Source organism: Lonchura striata, chromosome 15 (genome assembly GCF_046129695.1).
Source record: "Lonchura striata isolate bLonStr1 chromosome 15, bLonStr1.mat, whole genome shotgun sequence".
Classification (NCBI taxonomy): domain Eukaryota; kingdom Metazoa; phylum Chordata; class Aves; order Passeriformes; family Estrildidae; genus Lonchura; species Lonchura striata.
This window is the reverse complement of record NC_134617.1, coordinates 6,051,701-6,076,139: the sequence shown is the minus strand read 5'-3', so window position 1 is coordinate 6,076,139 and position 24,439 is coordinate 6,051,701. Positions and strand designations below refer to the sequence as shown.

Genomic DNA, 24,439 nt, shown 5'->3' with positions numbered 1-24,439 from the left:
TTTTATTTATTTATTAATTTTTTTTTTTTCTTCCCTGGCTCTATGGTCCTTTAAAGGAAAATTAAGCCCCTTTCTAAAAAAAAACTCGAGGCAAGGTGGAGTACCCGGGAGCAGCTGAGGAGCTTTCACAAGGAAGCTGGAGAGGGGACAGAGCATCACATCAGGGCTGAGAAGAGCTGGCAGAGCTGTGGTGCGTGTGACACTTCCCGAACACGTGCTGGGTTTCAGCATCTTCCCGTTGAGAAGCCCAGCCTGTAGCAGGGAATGTAACCTGCTGTTTCTTGTTTTCTGCCTCACCAGCTGGGGGTCAGGGCATTTCTTTTGAGGTGCACAGGATACTGCTGCTGTACCGATGGTTTTATAAAAGAGGAATTCCCTGCCCCGCTATTGCTCTGCAGAGGGATGTCCAAGATCCCCTTGGCAGAGTTTATTCGGGGCGGGTTGTTGTGCTGGGCTCACGTTAAACTTTGTAAAAGTCTGCAGCGCTGATTTATGAACTGGCGGATTGCAGCGTGGCTTAGTCTAAAGATAGCGAGGAGGTACTGGGGGAGGACATTACTGCGGAGCGTGTCCCCACGCCCGTGCCCTGTCCCTTGCTGCGAGGCACGGCAGGGAGGGGTTCAGGCAGCGCTCAGGGATGCGGCGGTGGGCAGGAAGTCATTTTTGTAGGGTGAAATCTGTCTCTGAGTGCTTCATGTCGTAGATACGTGTGGGGTGGGATGTGGCACAGTCAAATGGAGAGCTGTGGCTGCCTGGAAGCTGCTTTGCTCTGGCTCGCTGCCTGCTCCCATTCCCTCCTGCTCGCCGGGGTGCCTGGACCAGCAGCTGCTGGTGAGCAGAACGATCTGAGAACTTCCAGGCCTTCCTCCTTTGTAGGCGTGTTAGAAAACGCTCCCGCATGCATTATCTTTCCTCTGGGGCAGATCATGCTGAGCGTGCTTTGCTCAGAAGCTGTGAGGGAGAAGCAGCAGCTGGACGAGCCTGCCGTGATGGGCAGGGTCAGTGACCACCACTGACCACCCCGGCTCTGGGTGTGGTGGTGCCTCGGCTCCCGAGAAACTGGGGGTTTCTCTCAGTGCGTGGGACAGGCGAGCCCCACGCAGCCTGTGCAGACACAGCGAAGCGGGCGGCCGCTGCCTGTTCACTGCTGGGAGCGCTGCCTGCGCCCTCACCCCGCACGGCGCCCGCCGCCATGCCGGCGCCCGCCTCGCTCCAGCAGGGCGCGCTGCGGAGCGCGGGACGCCGCCCCGCCTGGCGCCCGCCTGCCCCTTTAAGAACCGCGGCTGGGACCTGTCCGTCAGCGCCCGCCGCGCTCTCCCATTGGCCACCGCCCCCCGCGGGTCCCGCCCCATCTATAACGGGGTTTACCAGCACCTTCTCAAGGGCGCTGCAGTGCGGCTCAACCACACTGCGGCGCCCGCCGCGCGTCGTCCCATTGGCCAAAGCGCAAGTCTATCAGCAGTTGCCCACCGCTCATTGGTTCGCCCGCCTGTCAATCACTCTCACGGCCCCACGGAGCGCTGCGGCATGGTTGGCTGGCTGTGCTGCCCCTCAGCGCTCCGCCCGCCTCCTCACGGCCGCGAGCCAACCGGCATCCGAATGAGGGCGAGCGGCGCTGTCTGATTGGCTGGGCCGCGCCCGCTGGGGTAGGCTGCGCGCCGGATATATGTAGCGGGGGGCCGAGCACGCCGCTGCGTGAGGCGCTTCTCGTCCGCCGGGCTCTTTGGTGAAGCGGCGCCTCCGCTCCCGTCCCGCTCTGCCGCAGGTGAGGGGGTGGCGGCGCGGGGAGGCACCGGCGCGGCAGCGCCTTGGCGCGGGGCCCGCGGGCCGCACGCAGCGCCCCGCTCCGAGGCGCCCCCGGCGCTCCGCAGGCCGCGGGCCGTGCGGGACGGCGCTGCTGGCGCCTCCTCCCCCTCCATCCCGCCCGCTCCCGCCGCGCTTTGTGGCGGCCGCCGGCGCCGTGCCGCGGCCCCCGTGCGCTCCGCAGCCTCCGCCCCAGCTCCCGGTGCGGCGGCGGGGCAGGGGGGCGGCGGGGGATCGGCCGCCGGCGGGCCCGCATTGTGCGCGGCGAGGTGTGCGGGGCCAGCTTTGTTCTCGGGTTTCCAGGCTCGGATGCTCCTTCGCTCGCAGGTTTTGGGTTTAGTTTTGGGCAGGTGGGGCCGGGGAGGAGCCCACCCGAAGCCCGAGGTGTGCCCGGTTAGCGGGGAACGCTGGCTGCGGATTGAGGGGCAGCGCTGGCTGCTCGCACGGCCCGGACCTGGGTAACACCTCCAGGTGCCTCCCTGGGTATAACTTTATAGGTAAAGGAAGTTAAAATTCAGGAGCAGGAGAGCATGGATCTTAACCTGGTTTACCGCATGACCTTGGCTGAATCCGAGATTAAGCCAAGCTTTAAATGCGAAGTACTGCTTGTGATGAGACTTTCCAGCATCCTGTAAGGCCCCAGATGTACGTGCTGGAGAAACCCCAGAGAAAAGGTTTCGCTACATCTTCCAGTAGCGCCTGGTGTTGATCTGGATGTTCTACCGCGTTCCTAATTCTCAGCGGGCTTACCTGGTGACCTTCTATGTTAAGGCTTGCATGAACGTAATAAGTAGTCTTTACCAAAAAAAGGATTTTTTTGTTCCACCGTCGGAGGGAAAGCAGCTTTTGCAGCAAGCCGCCATGTTTCCAGTGTGTGCTATTTTTGGCAAGCCCCTGCTCTCACAGCCAGGAGTGACAGATTTAGGAAATCTGGACACTGCTATCAAGCTTCGGAAGCTGATGCTTCCAGATGCCATAAATCAAACGTGGGGAGGGGTGTGTTGGATTTTTTTTTTTTTTTTTAGGTAACAAAGCTTATTATATTGATGTCATAAAGGGAAATGCAGAAGTTGACAGACAAAAACTGCATTTCAGACCTTTCCTGATATTTTTCCCTTTGACCAGATTTTCACTTTTTTTCTTCTCTGTCTGGTAAGGAATAAGCCAAACCATTTTTCTAGATAGCTCTGTGATACTTCCATGGTGCTGATGCTAGCATCTTCTCATCCTGTGAACTGAACTCACCTTTCCTGGGATGTTTCAGTCACCATATATAATGATGTAAAAAGTTGTGAATCTATTTTTTTTTTTTTTTTTTTTGCATAGTATATGTAGCTAATTTGAAGGTTGGCTGGAAGTATTCACGTGCTTGAAGTCTTACATCCTTATCTTCATGATGGAGATCTCACGACCTTTTTTGACAGCATCACATGTTGCAGGGACTGGTTTGCCTGAAAAGCGCTACTAAAACCTGAAGAAAGTGTAATTGTACAAAGTCTGTTAGGAAAAAAAAAAAAAAAAATCAGTCCTGGTACCTTTGCAAAAGTATATCATAATTCTATAAATCTTAAATATTTTAAAAAACCTTAAGCTTGTATACATCAGGAGGTAAAGAATGGCCCCAGTTCCTGACTGGTGTGAATTTACCTTTTTTTCTTGCTAGGTTGTGTTAAGTGTGAACTCCTTAAGTTGAAGGCAGGGAAGCATAATTAAAATTAAAGTAGGAAACCTGGTGGACAGGACTTAGTCTATGTGTGCCGAGCCCATCAGGAGATTCTGTTGGGAATCTTTGCATTTGGAGTCTGAGAAAAAACAAAAGCAGACCAGAGGATTTGTTTGTGCTGTGATGGCAGGACCACTGCTCTGCTGCTCACTCTGGTGCTGGCACAACAGCATCATCAGTAGAGTTCAACACAACTGATGGAGTTTGAACATCTGAATTTTAGACAGAATCTTTATGCAAATTATTTGTTTCAGAGCTTTGTTTTTCACCCTGCAAATTGTAAGGGAAACATACAGAGCAATACTTTTTACTGAAAGGAAAATAAAGCAAAGGTGATGTTGCTTTTGAGTACATCTTGGTAATTCTGTTCAAAACAGTAGGACCTGATGAGAGAGCACTCATAAGGTTGGCATAAATGGCCTGTTAGAAAACACTATTTTAGTTTTTAATATTAGCACCTGGGCCTTTTTGTCTGACTGAGGTGATGACTGAAGACTCAAAGAGGAAATCTGAGCAGAGCAGGGCTTCAGCAGGGTGGTGCTAGTTTCTGTGCTGGCTGTGGTCTGCTCTGCTTGGAACAAACTAAAAGTGCTAGTTTGCTGTAGAAGACTGGATGATTTTTTTTTTACAGGTTCCTATATAAAATCTGCAGACTTGAAGTAATTATTTGATTTCCTGGGGTACACCTACTAATAGTAGACTTGATTGATAACCTTAAGCTACCTCATTGAGTAATTAAAAAGGAAAACTGAAGTCTGATCCTCAGGTACTGTAAAAGAATCCTTAAACTTTGCAGGCAGTGAGAGTTGTGCTGGCTCGAGGTCCCAGTTCTGCTATATAAAGTCTGGAGCTCTTCCAGGAAGACACGGCTGGTGCAGTGCAGCTCTGGGAGCAGGAGCCTGGCTGCTGCCAGTCATGGAGGAGTGATCTGTGCTGAGGCAAATGTGCAGCACTGCACTGGAAAATGCTGGTGCCCATCTTCCATTTCCATCTGCTCTGCCCTGTGCTGTCTCCTGGCTGCTGCTGGGCTGGTTGTGTTTTGTTTTTAATGTAACAGTGCAGGGATGGGTCAGTCCCGAGTGCCAGGATACAGCTGAAACATCAAGTTTAAGCATCTTCTGTGACCTAAGTGGGTAGAGGTGAAAGAGTTGATTCTCTTTACAGTTCTCTGTTGCTTGGCATGCAGAAAATATTTTGAATAATCTTGGTGATTCTAATCTGAGTGGCATTAAGCTTGAATTTCACTGTAGTGTTGGTGTAGCTCAGGGTTCTGATCTACCTCTTCTGACTGCTGATTAGTAACTTTTGCTTTTTTACTTTAAGAAGCTGCACTGGAGCCAAATGGAAAATTTGCAGATCTAAGAGAAGATGACTGGACCTGCTGCCAACTTCATCGAGATGTTGGAGCAGCTCTTGGATGTCAAAACAAAACCTGTTCTAATGGCAAAATCACAGGGTCTGAGTAGCTGCTTTATCTGAAAGCAGTCTGAAGAGCAGTATAGGCAGAAATCTGACTTATTTCTTATTAAAGAAAAAGTAAACAAACCATTCAGCACTATCCTACTGCTGTTCAGGATGAAATTTGCATGTTTAAAATGTAATTTTGCAGAAAAACATTGCTTCTAACTGAGGGGTAAATGATGTTGAAATAGGTTCAGTTAGAAAGGCAAGTCCTCCCACGTTTGTGAGCCCATTTAGGATAATTGATTTTAGGATTATTGAAAATGTAGGAATATTTCTGGGAATTCTCAAGGCTTTGACTTTTCAGAGAAGTCAGATTTTGAAGAGGAGTTCCTTTTTTGACTTCTGTCAAAATACAAGGGCCGTGTGTTTTTCTGTAGTGCTAAATGTAACAGAGCTCTTGTTTTTGTGAGGATATGGAGTGTTGCTTGTTAGGCTCAGGACAAATCACCTTAGTTTAATGTTACAGCAGGTAACTGCTGTATAGAAGTGATAATTGAGTGGTATCAAGTAGAAACTTGGAAGCCAGGTGAAACAGCTTTAAAAAGGAAGGGAAAAAACCCCCAAACCCACACCATATTATGCTCAGCACTCAGGGAAGGCAAAGTGTTTTGTGGGATGAATAGGAAACACAAACACCTTGTTGAGAATTTTCTTGCTATATGTATGTTTTAATAGCAAGTTTTCAAGATTCTTCTGTTTTTTTTTTTTTTTCTCTCCAGGACCTAATTTGCTATTTGTCTTTGGAGCTTTATGCTCCTAGCCACAGGAATAATGTTTGGTATCATTTTCCTTACTCAGATGAATGTTCATCCCTTACTGTAGGGGTGTGCTGATCTCAAATACCCTGACTTACCCTTCAGGTGACCTTTGTGTTTTTAATCTGCTTTTGACCTGAATGACCTGGAAATAACATTTCTCCATAATTATCTCTTTTTCTTTTAGGTTCTGACTGAAAGCATTAGAACTCTTCAGTTTGTCTCTTTCTTTCTTGGTAGAGCTGAAAAACACAAGAAGTGCTGAATTTTGTCTAAAAAATGGCAAACTCCATCATATCCATCAACTTGTGGATCACACTTAGGTTTGTTAGCAAAAACACAGGCAGACTTCTACATTGACAGCTCTTCAGCAATTGCTGGTTTGTTTATTTGTATTCTTCTAGTGTTTGAAGGGCTGTGCATTGCTGCTGAGTAAGGCTTCCCATCTGCCACTGGCAAGCAGAGGGGTTTTTTGGTACTAGCATGGGCAGTGCTGAATGCAATTCTGAATTATTTTTTAATCTTGTGATGAAAACTTCTTTTAAATTTTGTTTGTAGATTATTTGATTAGAAAATAGTTAAGCTTCTAACTTAGTTTTTCTTATCCATGTGTTGGTGTGATATATGGCTTTTCTAGAGAGTCCCTTGTCAGTGTGTCTCAAACTTCAGAAGGGGCTCAGGTATTGCTCTGCCTTTCTGCTGCATCTAGATAATTAAGCATAGAGAAATCTGATTGCCTGGTGACTGCTGTGTGATTATTTTTTTTTAATCTAGTTCCCTGTAACACCTCAAGTATCTTACGAATATAGGCACTGCCTGTCTTGTGTGGGTCATTCAGAGGAGAGGAGTCACAAGTGAAAGGAGAAATATCTGTGCTAAGTTTGACAGTTTAGATCCCCCTTTTATTAGGTGTTCGGAAGATTATTAAAGACTCTGTCTGCATGATATGTCTGATACTTCATTCACACTGCTCTGAAGTGCCTGCTTCTGGAAGTTCCTGGTTAATACATTCATCTTACAGACCATCTCAAATGTTTCCTGGAGATGCTAGTAAGAATTGAATGCTGGTAAATTTGCAGCTTGTCCTAATTTTATCCTCAAATATTTATTTATTGTATAACTTACTTCATCATTGAGCTTCCATTGAATGTGGCTACCAAGCATCTTGCCTTCTGTGGAATAGTGCTGACTTAAGATGATAACTTGTTCCAGGCTGAATACTTTGCCTCTGAATCTGTCAAAAGGCAGAAAAGATTAACTGGTTACAGGTAGGCAGCTGTAAGGGTTTGTTTCTGAAATACAGGCAGTGCTGCTGGAACACTGTCCCAGTGACATTGTCTGCCTCTGCATGCAGTGGGAGGCAAGTAATGAGACCTATTTTTTAAAGCAGATTAGTGTTTTGGGACTTCATTTGCCTGCTTATTTGAGGTGCATTTTCAGCTCTCTATAATTTAGGCTCAGGTCAATAACTGTATTGCTTTGGGTTTCTTTGTTTCCTTTGATAGTTAAGGTTGTTTTAAAATAAGGGTATCTCAGTGTATCTGCAGTCTTTGTATTTTAAATACACATTTACTTGACATCACTCTTCCTACTTGAGAGCAAGCTGGTGTGATGATATAAATTCCAGCTGAAATGGGCCCTGGACTTTGCCATGGGATGCAAGTTTAGATTGTGTTTCATTGTTCACTTTAATGTCTTGTGTCATGGTTCACACAGGTACCAGCCTCATAGTTTCTTACTTTTATTGCTTAGTCAGCAGCAGAGCAGTTGCTAGTCATGTAAAATGTATGGAGAGTTGGAATTAACTGTATTAGTTGTTTTGTAGTTAAACTTTGTTTATATCATGCCTCTTAGAGGCCTACTGGCGTTTTCTTCCATTACTTTAAATTTTTTTTTTGTCCATAACAGCAGCAGTAACTGCTTCTAGAGCTGGTTGGTTTGTGGCTTTGAGCATGCTCACCTGTTGCTAAGCAACTTGGAGAAATCCCAAATGACACTTAATTATGCAATCCTGTTAACTATTGACCAGACCTTTAATTTCCAGCAGAATTGTTGTTTGCCACATTTGTGGTGTGTTGTGCTTGGATACAGGCACTTCTTTTCTGTGTAAACTTCTGCTGTTTCTTCAATTTCCAGAAAGCCTTTTTAAGTTAAGGAATTCACTGATACCAAAGTGAGGGAGTGGAGTTGTGTGAAAAGTTTGACATTCTGAGTGGCTGTTTTGGCACTGTAGAAGCTCCACCAGTTTGTAGAGATGGAAGGAGTGGAGTTCAGATGGTGACTTTATAGCCCTTGAGTAGCCAAAGGAGAAGGGGTGAATTGCTGTGCAATACTCCAGTCAGGACTGGAATGCATTGTAGGAACTTTGGCTTTCTTGAGAAGGTTCCTTGTATTAAAATGCAAGTAAATTAATTTTGTCTTGTTAGTTCTAGCTTTTTTCCTTGACAGAGGTTTAAAATTGCCACACTATTTGGGAAGTGAAATTTGGGTTTTGGTCCTTTGGCTTGTTACATCAGGCCCAGGGGCTTTTGCCCGAGTCTTGGGACTGGTTGTCCTGAGAGCTCAAACATCCTGTGATGAGCATAAGAAATACTTCTGTTGTGTAGGGAGTCAGCAGAAGCAACATTCAGACTAGACTTGTCTAATTCAAAAATTAAAGACCCAAATCCACAAAAACCCCAAACAAATTGAGTTGGGACAGCAGTGATTAGTTTGCTTTCACCATATTGCCGTTTGGCAAGAAAATAATATCCCATGCTAGATGTGAGTGCTGAGTCCATTTTTCTGAACACTAATATACTGATAGGTTTTGTGGACCTAAATCTGAATTTGCTAATGCAGAATTTACATAAATGGCTCTAATTTACATAACAGTATTTCAGAAATTCGGTGCCTGACACTGATTTTCTGCCAAGTGGGAGCATTGTAACAGATGGTGGAATTTTCCATCAGCCAGGTGATAACCACTGTAAAGGAGGTATTTGTCTTCCTCTAAGTCCTTGGCTTAACGAAGGGGCTCAGTTATGCTGCAGAATTGTTATGGTGTAACTGTTAAAATTTGACTTATCCAATTTGTTTTACATATGGGATAATATGGATGCATGATTATGAATGGATCTTAAATAATCAGATTTTCAGCTTTTCCTGTCAATTTTCACCCTTTCATCATTATGTCAATTGACAGGAAAATGTGTGGATAAGCTTTTATCAGGAGTAGCATAGTGACAGTTCAAACATTTGGTGCTATTATGTGCTGTGCAATGAAAATGTAGTATATAAAGTATTAGCAGTTTTTCTTGGATCAGGGAATAGTGGAGTAGTAAATTGCTCATGAGTGGTGGGGAGCAAATGCTCTCTAAGGAGATGCTTGGCTTCCACCATTCAGGTTGTGCTGGCTGGAGAATAAGAACAGATGGCAACTGGCAACGTAGCAGCAGGTGCAGCAGTAGTGAAAACAGATTGTTGTCCTCTGATTAGGTCGTGTAAAGGTCTTTCCCATTTCTTTTCAGATCTGCTTGAGAACAACTGGGCACTCAGCAATTCCTCTTTTCATGTTAGGAGTTAGTTATGATAGATTTTTCACCCTTAGAGGAGGGAAGTTCTTTTATGTATATCTTTAAATGTGTGAGTATGACAGACATAATCAAGACACTTCACTTCCAATATTTCATGAGACCAGCAAGGAAGATGATGTGTCTGTGGGTTAATGTAGGTGAGGGCTTTCACTGAAGATGAGAAATCTGAAAGAGCTGTTGGTGAATCAACTGTTGAAGTTTGAGTGCTACAGGAAGGTTTTGCCATAATGTGAGAATGTCAAGCTTTGTGCATTGGTGTTCTAGGAAGCACTTGAAAATAATTCTCACAAGAGCCCAATTTATCAGAACTGAATAGAAAACCTGTCTATTTACACCTGTAGGAATAAACTTGAATTCCAGGGAAGCTATATCTTCACAAAGAAATTAAGTGTACCTCCTGTCATTCTCCAAATGGTGATCTTGGTGTGTGGTAGGACTGGCTTCCTGGCTGTAAACTGTCAGCACAGAAGCAAATTTTTTAACTGTTGTGGAGTGAGGAAATCCTGTGTTGTCGGTTAAGCTGACTGGAGCTAAAAGTGTAGGTCGTATCTGTCTGCCATTTCTGCTCCCTCTGCTTTAGGGTTGGCCTGCTCCTTCTAGAGCTTCACAGGCACTCAAGAGGAAACAAAGTGGGATGAGGAAGTTAGCAATGGTAGCCACCACTTAGCTGTACTTTACCTTTGCTGTGTTCTCTTATTGTCTGATAATATTTTATGGGGATCTCATTTAACATGCAGTAGAAGGCAAGAGTTCATCTCTTGGAGGTGTTTGTCACCTCAGGCTGTGCTGGGTGTTGGACATCTGTATCTGTAATACATTACACTTTGAGTTCAAGGGCTTCTGCAAAACCACAGATTGTAGAACCTTCCTGAAATGAAAGTGGTTTGCAGAATCTGAGCATTTCCTGCAGGCCAGACCCAGCCATGGACTATTTCTTTTTTTCTTCATGGTTAGCTCTTAAAAATATCCTCTAACAGCTGAAAGCTTCTGAATGTTTTGAAAAGCCTCTTTGAGTTCTAGATCATATTTTGTCTTATTTTTTTCTGCACATTATCATGTAGGTAACATTTCTGTGTGTGGTGGTGATAGGCACATATCCTGCTGAAAGAGAGGGAGTTCATGGACACATCCTCTGGAGCCCACCAGATCTTTCTTGCTGTGTTTAAACCTAGAGAAAAGTGTGTTTTAAAATAGGGTGGGAAGATTTCTCATTTATTCTAGATTTTAAAAGATAGTAATGTGTGTTTGTATTAAAAGCAGAGCAAAACACATCAATGTATACAAAATTATAGCTCTACTGTTATGTCTTCTGGCTTGAGCTTTAGCTGCATTTCTCCAGCAAAGCTGATTGCAGTGCATTCTGGGCACTGCTGGGAGTTTAGGTGTGATCACATCCTTGGATCTATTACCTGGATGTTCTGACAGTGTGGGTAAACACTGCCTTGTCCCTTGATAACCATGTGTTGGGTATTTGACCATTGATTGAGATGTATGAAGTTTGCCAAGTTCATTTGGACTTAGCTTCACCCAAAGTATAAGCTTCCATGGCTTTTTAAGTACATTCATCTCTTTGAGGCTTAAAGCTTCTGTTTTGCATTCCTGGTTCATCCAGCAGTGTGTTGTGACTTCCTTTGCAGCCCTGTGTATGTTGTGTGTTCAAAATTAACACCAACCTGGTCACCTCTCTCCTGAAGCTCTGCTGTGTTGTCAGTTTTTGGTGTTTAAAGGACAAGTTCTCTGAAAGTCACTAAATACTGTATCAAATGTTTAAGATCTGTGGATGAACTGGGACAGGGCTTAATACAAGCAGGTGGGAAAGCCAGTCTTTTTCTTTCCCTTTTGCTATGTTTGAAGGATAAGTGGACAACTCGGTTTTCCCAGGATATAGGATGCTCTTGGGTATAGTGACAAGAAAAAGCTTGTCCTAAGACATGCCTGGCTTGGCTTGAGCTTTTGCAGGGTCCTTCTGGATTATTCTATGCTAAAAGACTAATGAATTTGGCTTCCCTTTTCCCCTCTATTCTGTGTTCTGGCTGTGATTAGTCTTGGTTTTCCCCCAGTCATTGATGCCACCATTTCTTGTCACTGTTTATGATAATCAGTATTAAATAAAAGCAGGTAAGTAACCTGAATTGCCTTTTAGAAGGCTCAGCTGAATAGTGTCAGTTTGAGTTCCATGGCACACCTGGGGAATGTGCATATGGAATTTGAGTTCCATGTGTTTGGGCAAAGGGCTGTGTAGTGAAGGAGATTGGGGGTCAGTAGTGGGGGCAAAGTTCTTTCAGCAGCAGAACTGTTTGGTAAGCCCCCATTCTCTATTGATTGGTACAACTGAGTGTGAAGCAGAAAATCTGCTGTTGGTTCTGTATTTGGTACTAAGAACATGCCCTGCTGTTGGTGTTTATGTCTGTGAGTTTTAAACTATTTTGAATGAGTTTGAACAGTGTTTGAGTATTTAATGACAAGGAAATGTGGGAATCTGCTTTGGTTTGGGCTGAAGATACATGTATTGTGTAACCTACCTGCAAATACTTTATTTTTGTAACTTGCAGCTCTGTAGAAAGTACCTAGGTGGATTTGTCTCAGCTGGGCATGAGTGGTGCTGGCATGCCCACCCAGATGGGCATGGGTGGTGCTGTTCACTTGACTGGTGGAGTGAATTTAAGTGAGAAATGACTTGCTGAGATTGGTGGAAGCAGGGGAAGAGCAGTATGTTAGTTTGTAGCATAATAATTTTAATATAATCTAATATTCCTCCAGAGTGCTTGACACTCACAGCAAGTAGTGCTGTGCTGCTGATAAAAATAGATTGGACTTATTCTGACCTTCTAAAAATGCCCTTAATACAGTAGCACAGGCTTTGCCTGAGAACATCTGACTTTTAATTCTGATTGTGAAGTCAAGTGAGGTAAGTAGAATTTGGATTGACTGTAAATGTCTTAGCCACTTAGCAAATCCTCTTGAAGAACCTTACTTGCTTGCCACTTGCTTTTTACTGAGGATACATGGGATGCTTAACTACTGGCAGGTTATGAGGTGACCTCCCTCGGCCGTGCAGCCTCTCCCACCTCTGGTCTGGTACCCAGGAATCCTTTCCCTGGCACCAAAACTCTGATGACTCTGAAAACACATTGCTTAAACTGCTTACAGGGGTGAAACAGTCCTGGTGCGTGCTTTCTGCTGTGATTAGGTGGCTTATGCAATCAGGATGAGAACAGTCATTTGAAATGCTCATGCTTTATGGAGCTTTTGTTTTTTTCCATAGTTTTCAGTTGACCAAAGAAATGGTGATGGAGAAGCCAAGTCCCCTGCTGGTCGGGCGGGAATTCGTGAGGCAGTACTATACCCTGCTCAACCAAGCACCTGACTATTTGCACAGGTAAAGCTCTGCTTCCCTTTGAGCTGGTTTTCTGTCTGAATTTCTTAACTTGTGTGCTAAAATTGGTGAGTGATCTTATTACTGTGTCTTGTTGAATTTGGTCATGTAAAAAACTGATTTATTCAAGATGCTGAGCATAATTTACCTTTGGTTTCGATCAGCTGGTTTAAAAGATGGATAATAAAGATTACAGGAATTCTTTAAATATCTGAGTTCTGGTTCTGACTGAAATGCTGCTTGCCATGTCTGCTTGTAATCAATATAAATTGAAATTGGAGAAATACTACTTAGTTAAGTATTTCTGTAGTTTTTGGCTTGATAAAATGCCCTCTGACTAGGGGGAAACATTTAATGAGTTGTGTGCTTGTCTAGTGGGCTCTCCTGGGAGTCACACCAGCTCTTTCTTAAAGGAAAGTCAGGAAATTGTGGATATGCAGCAAACTATAATCCATTATTTAAACAAATAAGTCCTGTTTGGTTTGACAGGTATCCTTCCTGAAACTAATCTTATTTATGAAGATACACTTCATTTTGTTGTGTTCTGAGTAGCCAGATAAAGTTTCTGACACCTTCCCCCTTCCAGTCTCAGCAACACTTACTCAGAGTGTTCCTCCACTTAGGTAGACAGCTGACCTCATCCCCTTGGGTCAGAGGACAGTTGACTCTGTGCCATGGAATCCATTCCAGTCTTTTATCTGCTGGCAGAGTGCAGTGCCATGGTGCTTGGGGCATTTCATCTGGTAACCCCTCAGTTCCAGAAAGGAAGATTTACCTGCAATACTTTTTTTACTGTAGAAGAGCAGAACAGACCCGTTGCTCCCTGCTCAAGCTTGAAGTCAGAACTTGAGGAGGAGTCTTCAGCAACTTCAGGCTGTTGCTTTGGGGACCTCATGCAGGAAAGGATAATGGGATTACCTCTTGAGCTCTCATGAGACTTTGGTTTTGGTTGTTGGTGCTTGGGTCTCTGACACACCTGAGTGCTACAGCTTACATGAGAATTTTGTTTTCCCTCCAGATTGACAACAGGATTATGAGATTTTGTAGCTTTATTCTAGTGATTCAGACAGGAAACTTACTTGAAAGTGTATTATTCATGCTGTATTCTAATGTAGAGGCTTAATGTTCTTATACAGCAAAGCTTGGCATTAAAATATTTCTTTCCAACAGGTTTTATGGAAAGAACTCTTCCTATGTCCACGGTGGCTTGGATTCCAATGGAAAACCAGCTGATGCAGTCTATGGGCAATCTGTAAGAACTTTTAAAAAGAAAGCTGTTCTTTCCTTCTATTTTGTCACCTTTATGGTTGAGAAGAGAAATTTATCCAGCTGTGATTCACTCCCACACTGTTCAAGAGCTTCCTGTAAAAGGAAAAAAAAAAAATGGGGAGGGGAAAAACCCTCTTGACTGTAGACAGCAATAGTTAAGCAAAATGTGCTTCCTTTATAGAAAGCTTATAATGTAAAATTGCTTGCACAGCAAACTAAACAAGCATCCTGCCAAGCTTTCTCTCCAGAGTTAGGGAATGTATCTTAAGCCAGGTTTTATGATTTTGCTTTCTCTGAAATCTGCCAACTTGGCAGAAACGGCTTCTGCAGCATAACCCACGTGTACCTTTCTTTCCTAGGATATTCACAAGAAGGTGCTGTCACTAAACTTCAAGGATTGCCACACAAAGATCCGTCACGTGGACGCCCACGCCACCCTCAACGATGGCGTGGTGGTGCAGGTGATGGGGGAGCTCTCCAACAACATGCAGCCCGTGCGCCGGTTCATGCAGACCTTCGTGCTCGCTCCCGAGGTGGGTGTGCTGGGCTGCCAGGGGCTCTGCCACCATTGCTGAGCTCTGCCTCAGGCTTGCAGTCTGAGGGGTTAGACTGGGAAAGTAACTTGCCACAAAATTCAGCAGCTATGTTCTGAAAATTCCTTTGGGAATTACACTACTTCTGTATGACTGTACATTGACCTTGGATATTGAAATCAGTTATAAATATCCTGACTCCTAGGTTAGTACAATGCTTTTTTTTTCTGAAGCATATTAAAATTGTTATCTTTGATTTGTTATCCTAGCAACTGGTCTTTTTACTGAAAAAGAATTAGTAGAAGGAGGAGAATGCTTCCTGTCACTTTGAAAATATGGGTTCCTGATTTTTTTTTTTTCCATAATGTGCTGACTTGGCATTTGAAGTGGCATTTTTAAATAGACTTTTTGGAGCAAAGCAGTTCACAGAATTGAAAGTGATAGTGAAGGAGGAGTGTTGCAAGATCACTTTGTTTTACAATATGACTTGGAGATAAAAATTGATACTTTAGACACCCGGAAGTTGTCACGCACACTTCTTCAGTGTTTTGAGCTATTGGAATTAAAAGCACTTCAACAATTTTATCCTTTGTTCCATCCACACTTGACTTGTTAGGACTGATGTCTTTTTTCCTTTCTCATTCTCCTGTCCCAAATAACATTATTTTCTGAACAGGCAAATTTGAATTAATCTTGTGAGAAGCACCATTTGCTCAAACCTTTGATTTCACATTATTTCAATTTTTACATTACCAGATTGTTGTTATTGATTCAGTTCTTCCCTTTGATTTGCTTTTAGGGCTCTGTTGCAAACAAGTTCTATGTCCACAACGATATCTTCCGCTACCAGGACGAGGTTTTTGGGGACTCTGATACTGAGCCTCCAGAGGGTAAGTAGCAGAGATTTTTGGATGGTTCTGTTGGTGTTTGGTTCTGGATCTATATCAACATTCTGTTCCCAGATCAAAGGAAATCTTTTTGCTGGAGAAGTCAGATCAGTATTAGGTTTCATGTTCTTGTAGGTTTTTTCCTTGCCTGTAGTTCTTCACAGTCAGCAAGGGATTGTGACATGCAGATGATTATTTTTCTGGCATAATCTGTTTCTATTACAGAAATCGTAAGACTTATTTTGGCAGCTGCAGTCATATTTCTAGGTTATAAATCTTGTTCTCTGAAGTATTTGGAGCATGTTTTTTAACCTTGGTCAAAACTGAGTAACCAAAGTGATAGTGGAAATGCAAAAAAAGTCTGTTTCATGTCACATCTCAAAAGTGCTTCCTGTGTGTCTTTGGCAGAAACTTCACCTGTATTTTGTGATAGGTGCCTTGTATTTGAATTTCTCACTAAAGATGTGTATTTTTTTTCTTTTCTAACATTATTTAGAATCTGAGGAGGAAGGGGAGGAACCTGAGGAAAGACAGCAAACACCTGAGGCTGTTCCTGATGATAGTGGTGCTTATTATGAGCAGGCTGTCAGGTAATAATATATTTATAGATTAAGTTGGGTGTTGTGTGAGACAGGCTGCTTGTAGAACAGGTCACATGAATTTATTGCTATTAATAGTTTTCTTTTGATAGTCAGAAAACTTCTGTTTATTGATCAGCTGAAATGAAAATGGTGTTAGACTGAACATGGAGACTCTGGACTTTTTTTTTTTTTCCTGCTTTATACTGTACCAATGCAAAATTTGCATTCTTTTGCAATGTGGCCTTACTTGGCCTTGTTCTTCCTCTCAGATGTCATGTGCCTGACTTCTGTATTGCATAAGCAGCACTGCTTATCAACAGTAATAGAATAAATATAATACCACCTCTTTTTCCTGCTTTTTGTGCTGCTGTATAATAGTAATGACATTGAGGAGCACCTGGAAGAGACAGCTGCAGAGGCAGAGCCTGAGCCTGAGGCAGAACCTGAACAGGAAGCTGAACCAGAGGTGCAAGAAGAAAAGCCTGAGCCAGTATTAGAGGAATCTGCTCCAGAAGAGACTGTGGAAAAGAGTCCTTCTCCAGCTCCTGCTGATCCAGCCCCTGCAGTGCAAGAGGACTCCAGGGTAATGACAGCGGATCTCTCTTTACTCTGATGTGGTTTCATAAGTATGGCTCTCCTGTCTATTTACAGAGCTTTATTTTTACCTGGGGATTTTTGTCACTTCTCAGTATTAAGGGAGATAAAGTGGACTGACTGGGACTCAGGACTCCAATACTTTGGTTACCTTGTTGTGATATTTGGTGTTGGGCCACTACTGTGTCCTTTTTCAACTCTGGAATTCAGGGATAGAGTAGAAGTGTGACTCCATTGTCATTACACTGAGTCTTTTGAATTTAAATAATTTGGAGAAAATTGTGGGGAAACTGCTATTGGCTGGCTCCTGATTTTCAAGGATAAGTTAAAATTTGTTCCAGTCATCCTGTGTCTGTTAGCTGTCCTAGAAGTAATTATTTCAGAAGGAGATGCAGTTATGTTTTTATTTTTTTTTTTTTAAGACATTTTCCTGGGCATCGGTAACCAGCAAGAACCTTCCTCCTAGTGGGGCTGTCCCAGTATCAGGAATACCACCTCATGTTGTGAAAGTACCGGTTTCACAGGTAGGAATCCAGCACCTGGGGAAGTTCAAGTGCTAGACTGTTGGCAGGGGAAAATGAGAGTGAAATCTGCTTGCTTCCAATTTGACTTCCCAGGCCCCAAAGACTTTAGCATTCTGTGATTCCTTGTAGACTTTATAAAGATGTTATTCCTTGGTTTTTGGGTTGAGAATTGTTTCTCATGGAGGAAAACAGGGAATGTTCATGTGAATACTGCTTGCTTTTATCATATGAGCCAACATGAGCTAACAGGTATTTTAGTCACAGGTGGGAAAAACTATTACCTTTCCCTTTATTTTTTTAATTACCAACTTGACAGTGTGCTCTTAAAAGCTGAACCTGCTGGTATGTCTGTCTGTCTCTCAACTGTTCACTCCTTTTTGAATTGATGCAGCCCCGTCCTGAGGCAAAGCCTGAATCTCAGACTCCCCCTCAGAGACCTCAGAGGGATCAGCGAGTGAGGGAGCAGCGAACGAGCATCCCACCACAGCGGGGTCCTAGGCCAAGTAAGAGAAGCTGCAAAGAAGCTGTTTTCTGCTGCTTAAAGGTTTTGGGGAAGCAATGTGATAATTCAAGTTTTTAAAATATCATTAATTTTGTCAGTAAGCAAACAATTTTTACTCAAATAAAAGTTCAAGCTCGGCCTCAGCCAGGTGATTAAAAAAGCAAATCATTACACACTTGCTAGAGTAGATTGCTTTCCTTTTTTTTATATATGAATGGATAGACAGTGTGAATTGATTCTTTCTAATGCTGGTAATTCTGACCATGGCTTGGTTTTCTGTTTGTTGTGGGGACTGAGTTTTCTAAAATCAGGTTTTGCTTTTCTGTTCAAGTTCGCGAGGGTGAACAAGGCGATGTGGAAACCAGGCGGATTGTGAGATACCCGGACAGTCATCAGCTGTTTGTTGGGAACCTTCCCCACGATGTGGATAAATCTGAACTTAAAGACTTTTTCCAAAGTAAGTTGATTGCTTTGCTGTCCTCTGAGGGGTTGGGGGGTTGCAGCCATGGGCGTGGTCAACAGAGCATTCTAATGTATGACCCAAGAACTTGGCTTTTCTCTTGCAGGCTATGGCAATGTTGTTGAACTCCGCATCAACAGTGGCGGAAAGCTCCCTAATTTTGGGTTTGTGGTGTTCGATGATCCTGAGCCTGTTCAGAAGATACTTAGCAACAGGGTAAATAAATTTCTAGTCAGTGGTTTTTGGTCTGTTGACAGCAGTAGTATTTTTCAGCTTAACAGGAAGAGATTGTACTTGATCTATTTAGATTTTTTTGAGCATATTAAAGTAGATGTGATGTTTTTCCATCCTATTACCAAGATTTGTGCAGTCTTTGTCATTGAAGTAGCTTGTAGGAGCTCATTACAGAGCCTTTTCTAGTGGGAGATTGCTGAACACAGGAAGTGTATAAATAGCTTTCAGGAAGACAAGGTAGAGAGAGTCTGATTCTATGGACAAGTAGAATCTTGTTTGTCAGAGGCTGAAAGGAAGAAGCTGTATTGGTGTGCACGCTGAAAAGAACTTTGCTAAAAAAGGCAGGAGGTACCTGCTTAGCCTGTCAGCAGTGATTGCTAATGCAGAATGTGTGTCCATGCCTGCCTACTGTGGTAGGAAGGGACTCTGGCTGCACCCTCATAGCCATGTGGGGAGCTTGCTTTACAGCTCTGCTCTTTTCTAAAACACACCAGAATGGTCAGTGTTAAACCTGAGATGGCTTTTCAAAGGTCACTCCTTCACATCTGTATTTTTTCCAGTAAAGCCCCAAGACTGGATGCATGGCTTGGCTATTGCCGTTGTTTAGTAAGTCATCCTAAGACCCTTCAGTCTTTCATGGAGAGGAGGATATGAAACGAGGTTGCAGGAATCTGCTTGACCTTGAAGAGCTCCAGGTGACCCATTAATGACAGTACCTTCTGTGCTTCTGTTGCAGCCTATCATGTTCAGGGGAGAGGTGCGCCTGAACGTGGAGGAGAAGAAAACACGAGCTGCCAGGGAGGGTGACCGCAGAGATAACAGACCCCGTGGACCTGGAGGCACTCGTGGGGGGCTGGGAGGTGGGATTCGAGGGCCTCCACGTGGAGGAATGTCCCAGAAGCCAGGATTCGGAGCTGGAAGGGGGATCGGGCAACGCCAGTGAATTCATCGCCGATGTTGACGTGGTGGCGCAAACCCTTTTTCCTGCAGATTTGTGAATTTCAGCCTTGGGTGTCTTGGAATGTGGCCCTAGCCTGTTATAGACTGCTACGTTTGATACTATTTCGGCCCCTTTTTGTTTGTGTTATGGTTCTGTGATTTATTTTTTTTTCTAGTCCTTGTCCCAGATTCCAGCTTTGTGGAACAACGTTTTAGGAAAAGTGGATTTTAAAAAGAAAAGAACTGAATTTTCCTCTTCACCTCAACTTACGGACTGATTTTTGGTTTTTTGGTACCAGTGGTTTTTCCTAAAGGAATGGCTTTCTTTTTTCTTTTTTTTCCTCCCCTCTTTCTAAGAATTTGGGTGCAGTCAGCGGAATAATATTTCACGTGCATGCGTTCAAGAGCCTGTAGGAAAACATAGTTCTTGGCAAGTATTCCAAGGGCAGAAAAGCAAAACTCTTGGTGTTTCTTTGAGGGTCATACGAACATCCTCCAGTCTGGAGACATTGCCACTTGAAAAAATTGACTTTCATCTTTCTCTCTGTGGCGCTGTTAAAGTGGAATAATGGGTAGAATCTCTTTTCCTTTTGATACATGATCACAGCAAGGAATTCGAACTACTGTTTTACCACTTTGAAATTTTGGATTGTGGGATAGGTTTTAAATGTCTAGAACTTGACTCTTCAAACACTTTTCCTGAACTTGTGAAATTTTTTATTGAAATAGGGAGTTTTTTTCATGTTTAGTTTGTATTTGTATAAAAAAAAGCAAAATTGTTGTGCCTTCTATTTATCTCTCATTCCAGTTTTGGCAAATTGTTTAAAAAAATAAAATAAAAAAGGTCTAGATTTGCTTTATCAAGTCAAGAGTATGTTGGAGTTTGTCCAAGGGGAAGAGGCTCTTCAGTCACTAGGTTTACAAGGTAGAGGTGGTTGTAGCTAAAGCTTTTAATACCTTCTGTGCATCACTTTGCATTTAAATTATTGAAAAAAAATACTTTTTGGATGCAGAAGTTAATAACTTGAACTTGAAGCTGGGCAGATCTGTTGTAACTATTGCAAAAGTACAAGCAAAACAAAAATACCTCTGTCACATCCTTTACAGTTCCAACTGCTGTAATAATTATTTTTGCAGTACTTCATTCCTTCAGACCTGAAGTGGATAAGAAGGAATTTTTGTCAGAAGTATGGAAGGTGCTTATCTGTCCTGGTGTTAAGATGTTGAACACTCTCCACTGCCTCTGAAAGAAGATGAAACTGAAAATAAGATACAAAACTGGGTAATTTCAATCCAAGAGATCCTGTAAGATGGTGCTGCACAAAGCAGCATTTCTGTAATGCCTGGTGTTAAACATCTGCATAAAAATGGTGGATTTGTGTCTCCACCAGACCTCCAGGTCTCTTGGTAGCACAATAGATCTGTGCAGGGAGTTTGCTATTCTGTGTCAGGTGTCACTGTTTCCATGTTTCTTGGTTTATGACTGTGCATATGCAGTGTATCATCTCTTGACCTGTGCTTGCTGTAAGCTCTGGAGCAGAGCTACCCTTGGTATTACCTGTCCCCAACAGTCATGTTTTGCCTTTTCCTTGCCAGACTTAATGGTTGAAGCTGGTTGTACTAAATGTTGCTGGAGTGTTGGTTTCTGTTTTATTTTTCTCTTTGCATTTGTTACACTGTTTGTCCCTTCCCTGCTTACAACTGTGTCTCAGATTGGCCTCTGTACCTGGAGATTGGATACCTTAGTGAACTGGGGAAGAGTGCGAGCTGTGGTGTGCTCTCACAGCCAGCATTTGAGGAATTTCTGCTGCTTCCTCTTGTGGTAACTGGTATTTTTTTTAAAACAAAAGCTGTCTGCATTTTTCCTACCAGGAATACCTGTGAGGTGAAAGTATGCAACGGAGATATTTTACTGAACCCTGTCCTTGTTGTTTGTGATACGTTTTTTCCCCTTTGTTGGATTTCTGCTGTTCATGACGTTGAATCCGAAGACTGCAGTAACAGGTTGCACTTCAAACTTATCAAAAGTGCTTTTAATAGAAGCTTTTATACCTCTTAACCAAATCTGCAAAAGCATCTGTAAGCTTGAACCCCCATTTCTGTAGTGGGAGCTGGACAGTTCTGGCTCATTGCTGTCTGATTTGAAAGAAGAGTGTCAGTAAAGAATTTTAAAAGGGTGAAGTGTGTGCTTGTTCTCATATGGATCATACTCAATATGTTGACCCAGAAAGTCATGTTCTTGTCCCAAGATGACAGGCAAATAAAATATTTACATAAAGTTCTGTGGGAATGTCTTGTAAAGAAATACTTTCAAAAAGAAAGTTATGTTGTAGAGTGACTCTTGGTATTTGCATTTTGGTGCTCTGTGACTTGCTCATAACAAAGTCCTCTGAAGATGCCTGCTGTAAGACGTTGCACATTGGTTTTGATGTTTTAGGCTTTCTGTAGCCTCCAGCCCTTCTGTTTTCTGTCTTGCTGTACTGTTAAAACCTTGGTATCCCTTGTCTAAGGCCTCCAGTGCTTTGCATGCATTCTTGAAGATGACTGTGAAGAAACCATGATATGATTTCCCTCATCTGGCTGCAGTGGGCTACGTGAGCTCCAAGGAGGCCAATAACCAAGGTAGTCCAGCTCTTTATAGGAACAAAATACTACAGTCAGAAATGAATCAGACTGTATGTGTCTCCTTTCTGGTGCCTCCAGTCAAGACAAGGAGGTGGTGGGACTTGGTGTCCCAGTGTTCTGCAGGGAGTTGGAAGTGGAGAAAAGCTGTCTAGAGCTGTAAGACTTCTGCACCCATCATAGCCAGATGGACAGATCTGGAATAACCTTCATGGTCGTGATACCTTGATCTGCCTTTCTGTGAGTACAGAGAGTGTTTAATGTATGACTGGTGTGATCTGGCCTCTTCTGCCTGATACTAATAGAGTAAGACAAGCAGAACTTGAGGGCATTTCACGTGCAGGGGTGTTTTTTGTGGCACCCAAACCAGGACTGGAAGCCATAATCTGCCTCTGCTGCCTTTTCTTCCTTCAAGAGCATTGCACAATTAAAGGTTTAAGTTACCCCTTGAGCACAGAGAAACATCTGCAGTACTTGAATTGGGCTGTTTTGTAAAGATGAACTGAAATCTTTGTGTGGGAATGCAGATGTTGGTTCTGCATTCAAGGATTCAGACTGGGATTGCTTCCTTGTTCTGCAGGGCCCTTTTTTCTTTATATGTACTCATACTGAAGGTTTGGTGTTGCTGGGTATCCACTATCCACATACAGGTGAGTGTGGAAGTGGTGAGCTTGCTGAGAGCTTGCCAGAGAGGATTTACTCCCGAGGTAGAAAACAGCCTGTGTGGTAACTGAGCTCTGACCTCCATCTGAGAAGCTTCCCTCTGGTGCCCCGTGGCAGGGATGTCCTTGAGACTGGGAGTTCACTGTCCAGAGTGAAAAATATGGTTTTGGGGCCAGGTAGGAAGATCTGGAGCTGATCTCTGCAGCTGCTTATTCTGTACATCATGGAAGGGCATATTTTTTAACAAACTCTTGTTTCTTATCTGTTTTTGCTCCATTAAAAGGTTTTTCTTGGGGATAGGAGCACACACTATGTGAAGTTTTAAGCTGTGTGTGCTGTGGGAAGAAGGAATTGCCTCATTGATTTAAGTTCCCAGCAGTAAGTTGGGAAAGTTATTTGCATGTTGTATGGAAGAATGGAGAAAGGCAGTCCATTAATAATTTTGTTGGTTATGACATGAAACTGGGTAAAAGTCTTTCAAAATCCATCGTCACTTAAATACAGGTTTTAGAGTAATGGCATGTTCTCAGAATAAATTTGAAGGGCAGGATGCTGCCCTTGTATTTTCTGTCACAAAATGCCATTTGCCAAGCCAAGAGAGGGACCTGCTGTTCCACTGGTGATATTTCAAACTTGACAAAGCACCTGACAGTGGAGGGAAAATCATTTTATTGTGACTGTCTTTGTGATTCAGTGTGAGTCCTGCATTCTGAAATGTTGTTTTGGGCGTTTGCACCAAGGTCTCTCCATCTACCAAAGAATTTTAAAGCTATGTATGAATAATGTCCTAGCTTGCAAAATAGTACAATAAATACAGGTTTTTTCTTGGTGTTTCTAGCTGCTGCGTGGAACAACCAGCAGTAAAAATCCATGGAGAGAAATTTCAGAAAAATCTTTTATTTTTTTTTATTGGAATCAGCATGAATGTATGATTCAATAAATATATTTTATATACATTTAACAGCAGAAACTTTACATTCCATCTTCAAACTGCTGAAATAGAACTTCTGTTTTAAAATTTTTTTTACAAGCCAGAAAAATAATTTGCCACTGTGGCTGTGTGGTCATGCAAATTGTTAAGTTACAGGTTTATGTCTTCATGATGTAAAAATACTGATTTGAAGGAAGCAATTGCTTTGCACTCTGACCAATGTAGCAAAATATCCTTGAATGGAGTGTAAGGCCATACCAATTTTGTGTATGTATATATTTATACATATGTATATATAATAAATTAATACAGAAAATACAGGGACATCCCTTTTTAAGCTGGGTGGGGAGAAGATATGTAAGTATTTGATGACTAAGCTGGTTTATTCATTTTCAGAAATTTTACATCTTACGTTTTAAACACAACTGCACTTTATATTTTGTATTTCTCACCTGCCTCCTTTGTTCTTGAATGCAGAGTAGCATGAAAATTAAAAAGCACCGACTTCTCCGTTCTTTTTTCAAATTGTGTAAATGAACCAGTAGAGGTACTCAGAGAGCACTTGCATTCCCCACTTCTTTTCTCCTTCTTGCATTAACTCCAGGGATTCTTACGCCGCATATTTTTCTGATTATCTCCTGTAAGATGTGGATATTTCAGCACCCACCTTGCAAAGAAGAATACACAGCTGCAATGCAGCTCTTTCACTGTTTTAAAGAGGCTCGTGAATTTAAAGGGAGATGAGTTTTGTCCTGTTAAGAGCAGCTACTCCTTTTTCCCCGTGTTGAAAAGTTGATCAGATTGGGCCAGTTTAATGTCACTTCTTCTGAGATCTTGATAAGATTGAAGAAGGAAAACACTCTGACCTTGTTGCCATCCTTTCCTGTTGATGAACAACCTTGGGAAAACGTCTTTTTTGTTTCATTTTTTTTTTTTTTTTTAAAGCAAGCACATGAAACCCCACATCAATAGCTCAAATCTGGATTTAGTACTTTCAAAAGAAC

General features: G+C 42.8%; 1 protein-coding gene across 2 annotated transcripts; it reads left to right on the top strand.

Moving 5' to 3' along the window:
• The first annotated feature begins 1,646 nt into the window (after positions 1-1,646).
• G3BP1 (G3BP stress granule assembly factor 1) lies at positions 1,647-21,497 on the top strand. 2 transcript variants are annotated; one of them, XM_021552134.2, is made up of 12 exons: positions 1,647-1,765; positions 12,586-12,699; positions 13,867-13,948; positions 14,325-14,498; positions 15,298-15,388; positions 15,882-15,975; positions 16,345-16,549; positions 16,983-17,084; positions 17,476-17,587; positions 17,918-18,043; positions 18,153-18,262; positions 19,017-21,497. In XM_021552134.2, the coding sequence occupies exons 2-12, from the start codon at positions 12,605-12,607 to the stop codon at positions 19,221-19,223; spliced, it is 1,398 nt and encodes a 465-aa protein (XP_021407809.1). In that variant the 5' UTR covers positions 1,647-1,765; positions 12,586-12,604; the 3' UTR covers positions 19,224-21,497. The 2 variants fall into 2 exon arrangements, with proteins under 2 accessions (XP_021407809.1, XP_021407808.1); XM_021552133.2 differs by having other exon boundaries at positions 18,132-18,262.
• The last annotated feature ends 2,942 nt before the right edge of the window (positions 21,498-24,439 follow it).

Coding starts and splice junctions, on each gene's coding strand:
- G3BP1 (XM_021552133.2), top strand. CDS start 12,605: ATGGTGATGGAGAAGCCAAGTCCCCTGCTGGTCGGGCGGGAATTCGTG. Junction 14,499..15,297: donor CCTTCGTGCTCGCTCCCGAG/GTGGGTGTGCTG, acceptor ATTTGCTTTTAG/GGCTCTGTTGCAAACAAGTT. Junction 18,263..19,016: donor AGAAGATACTTAGCAACAGG/GTAAATAAATTT, acceptor CTTCTGTTGCAG/CCTATCATGTTCAGGGGAGA.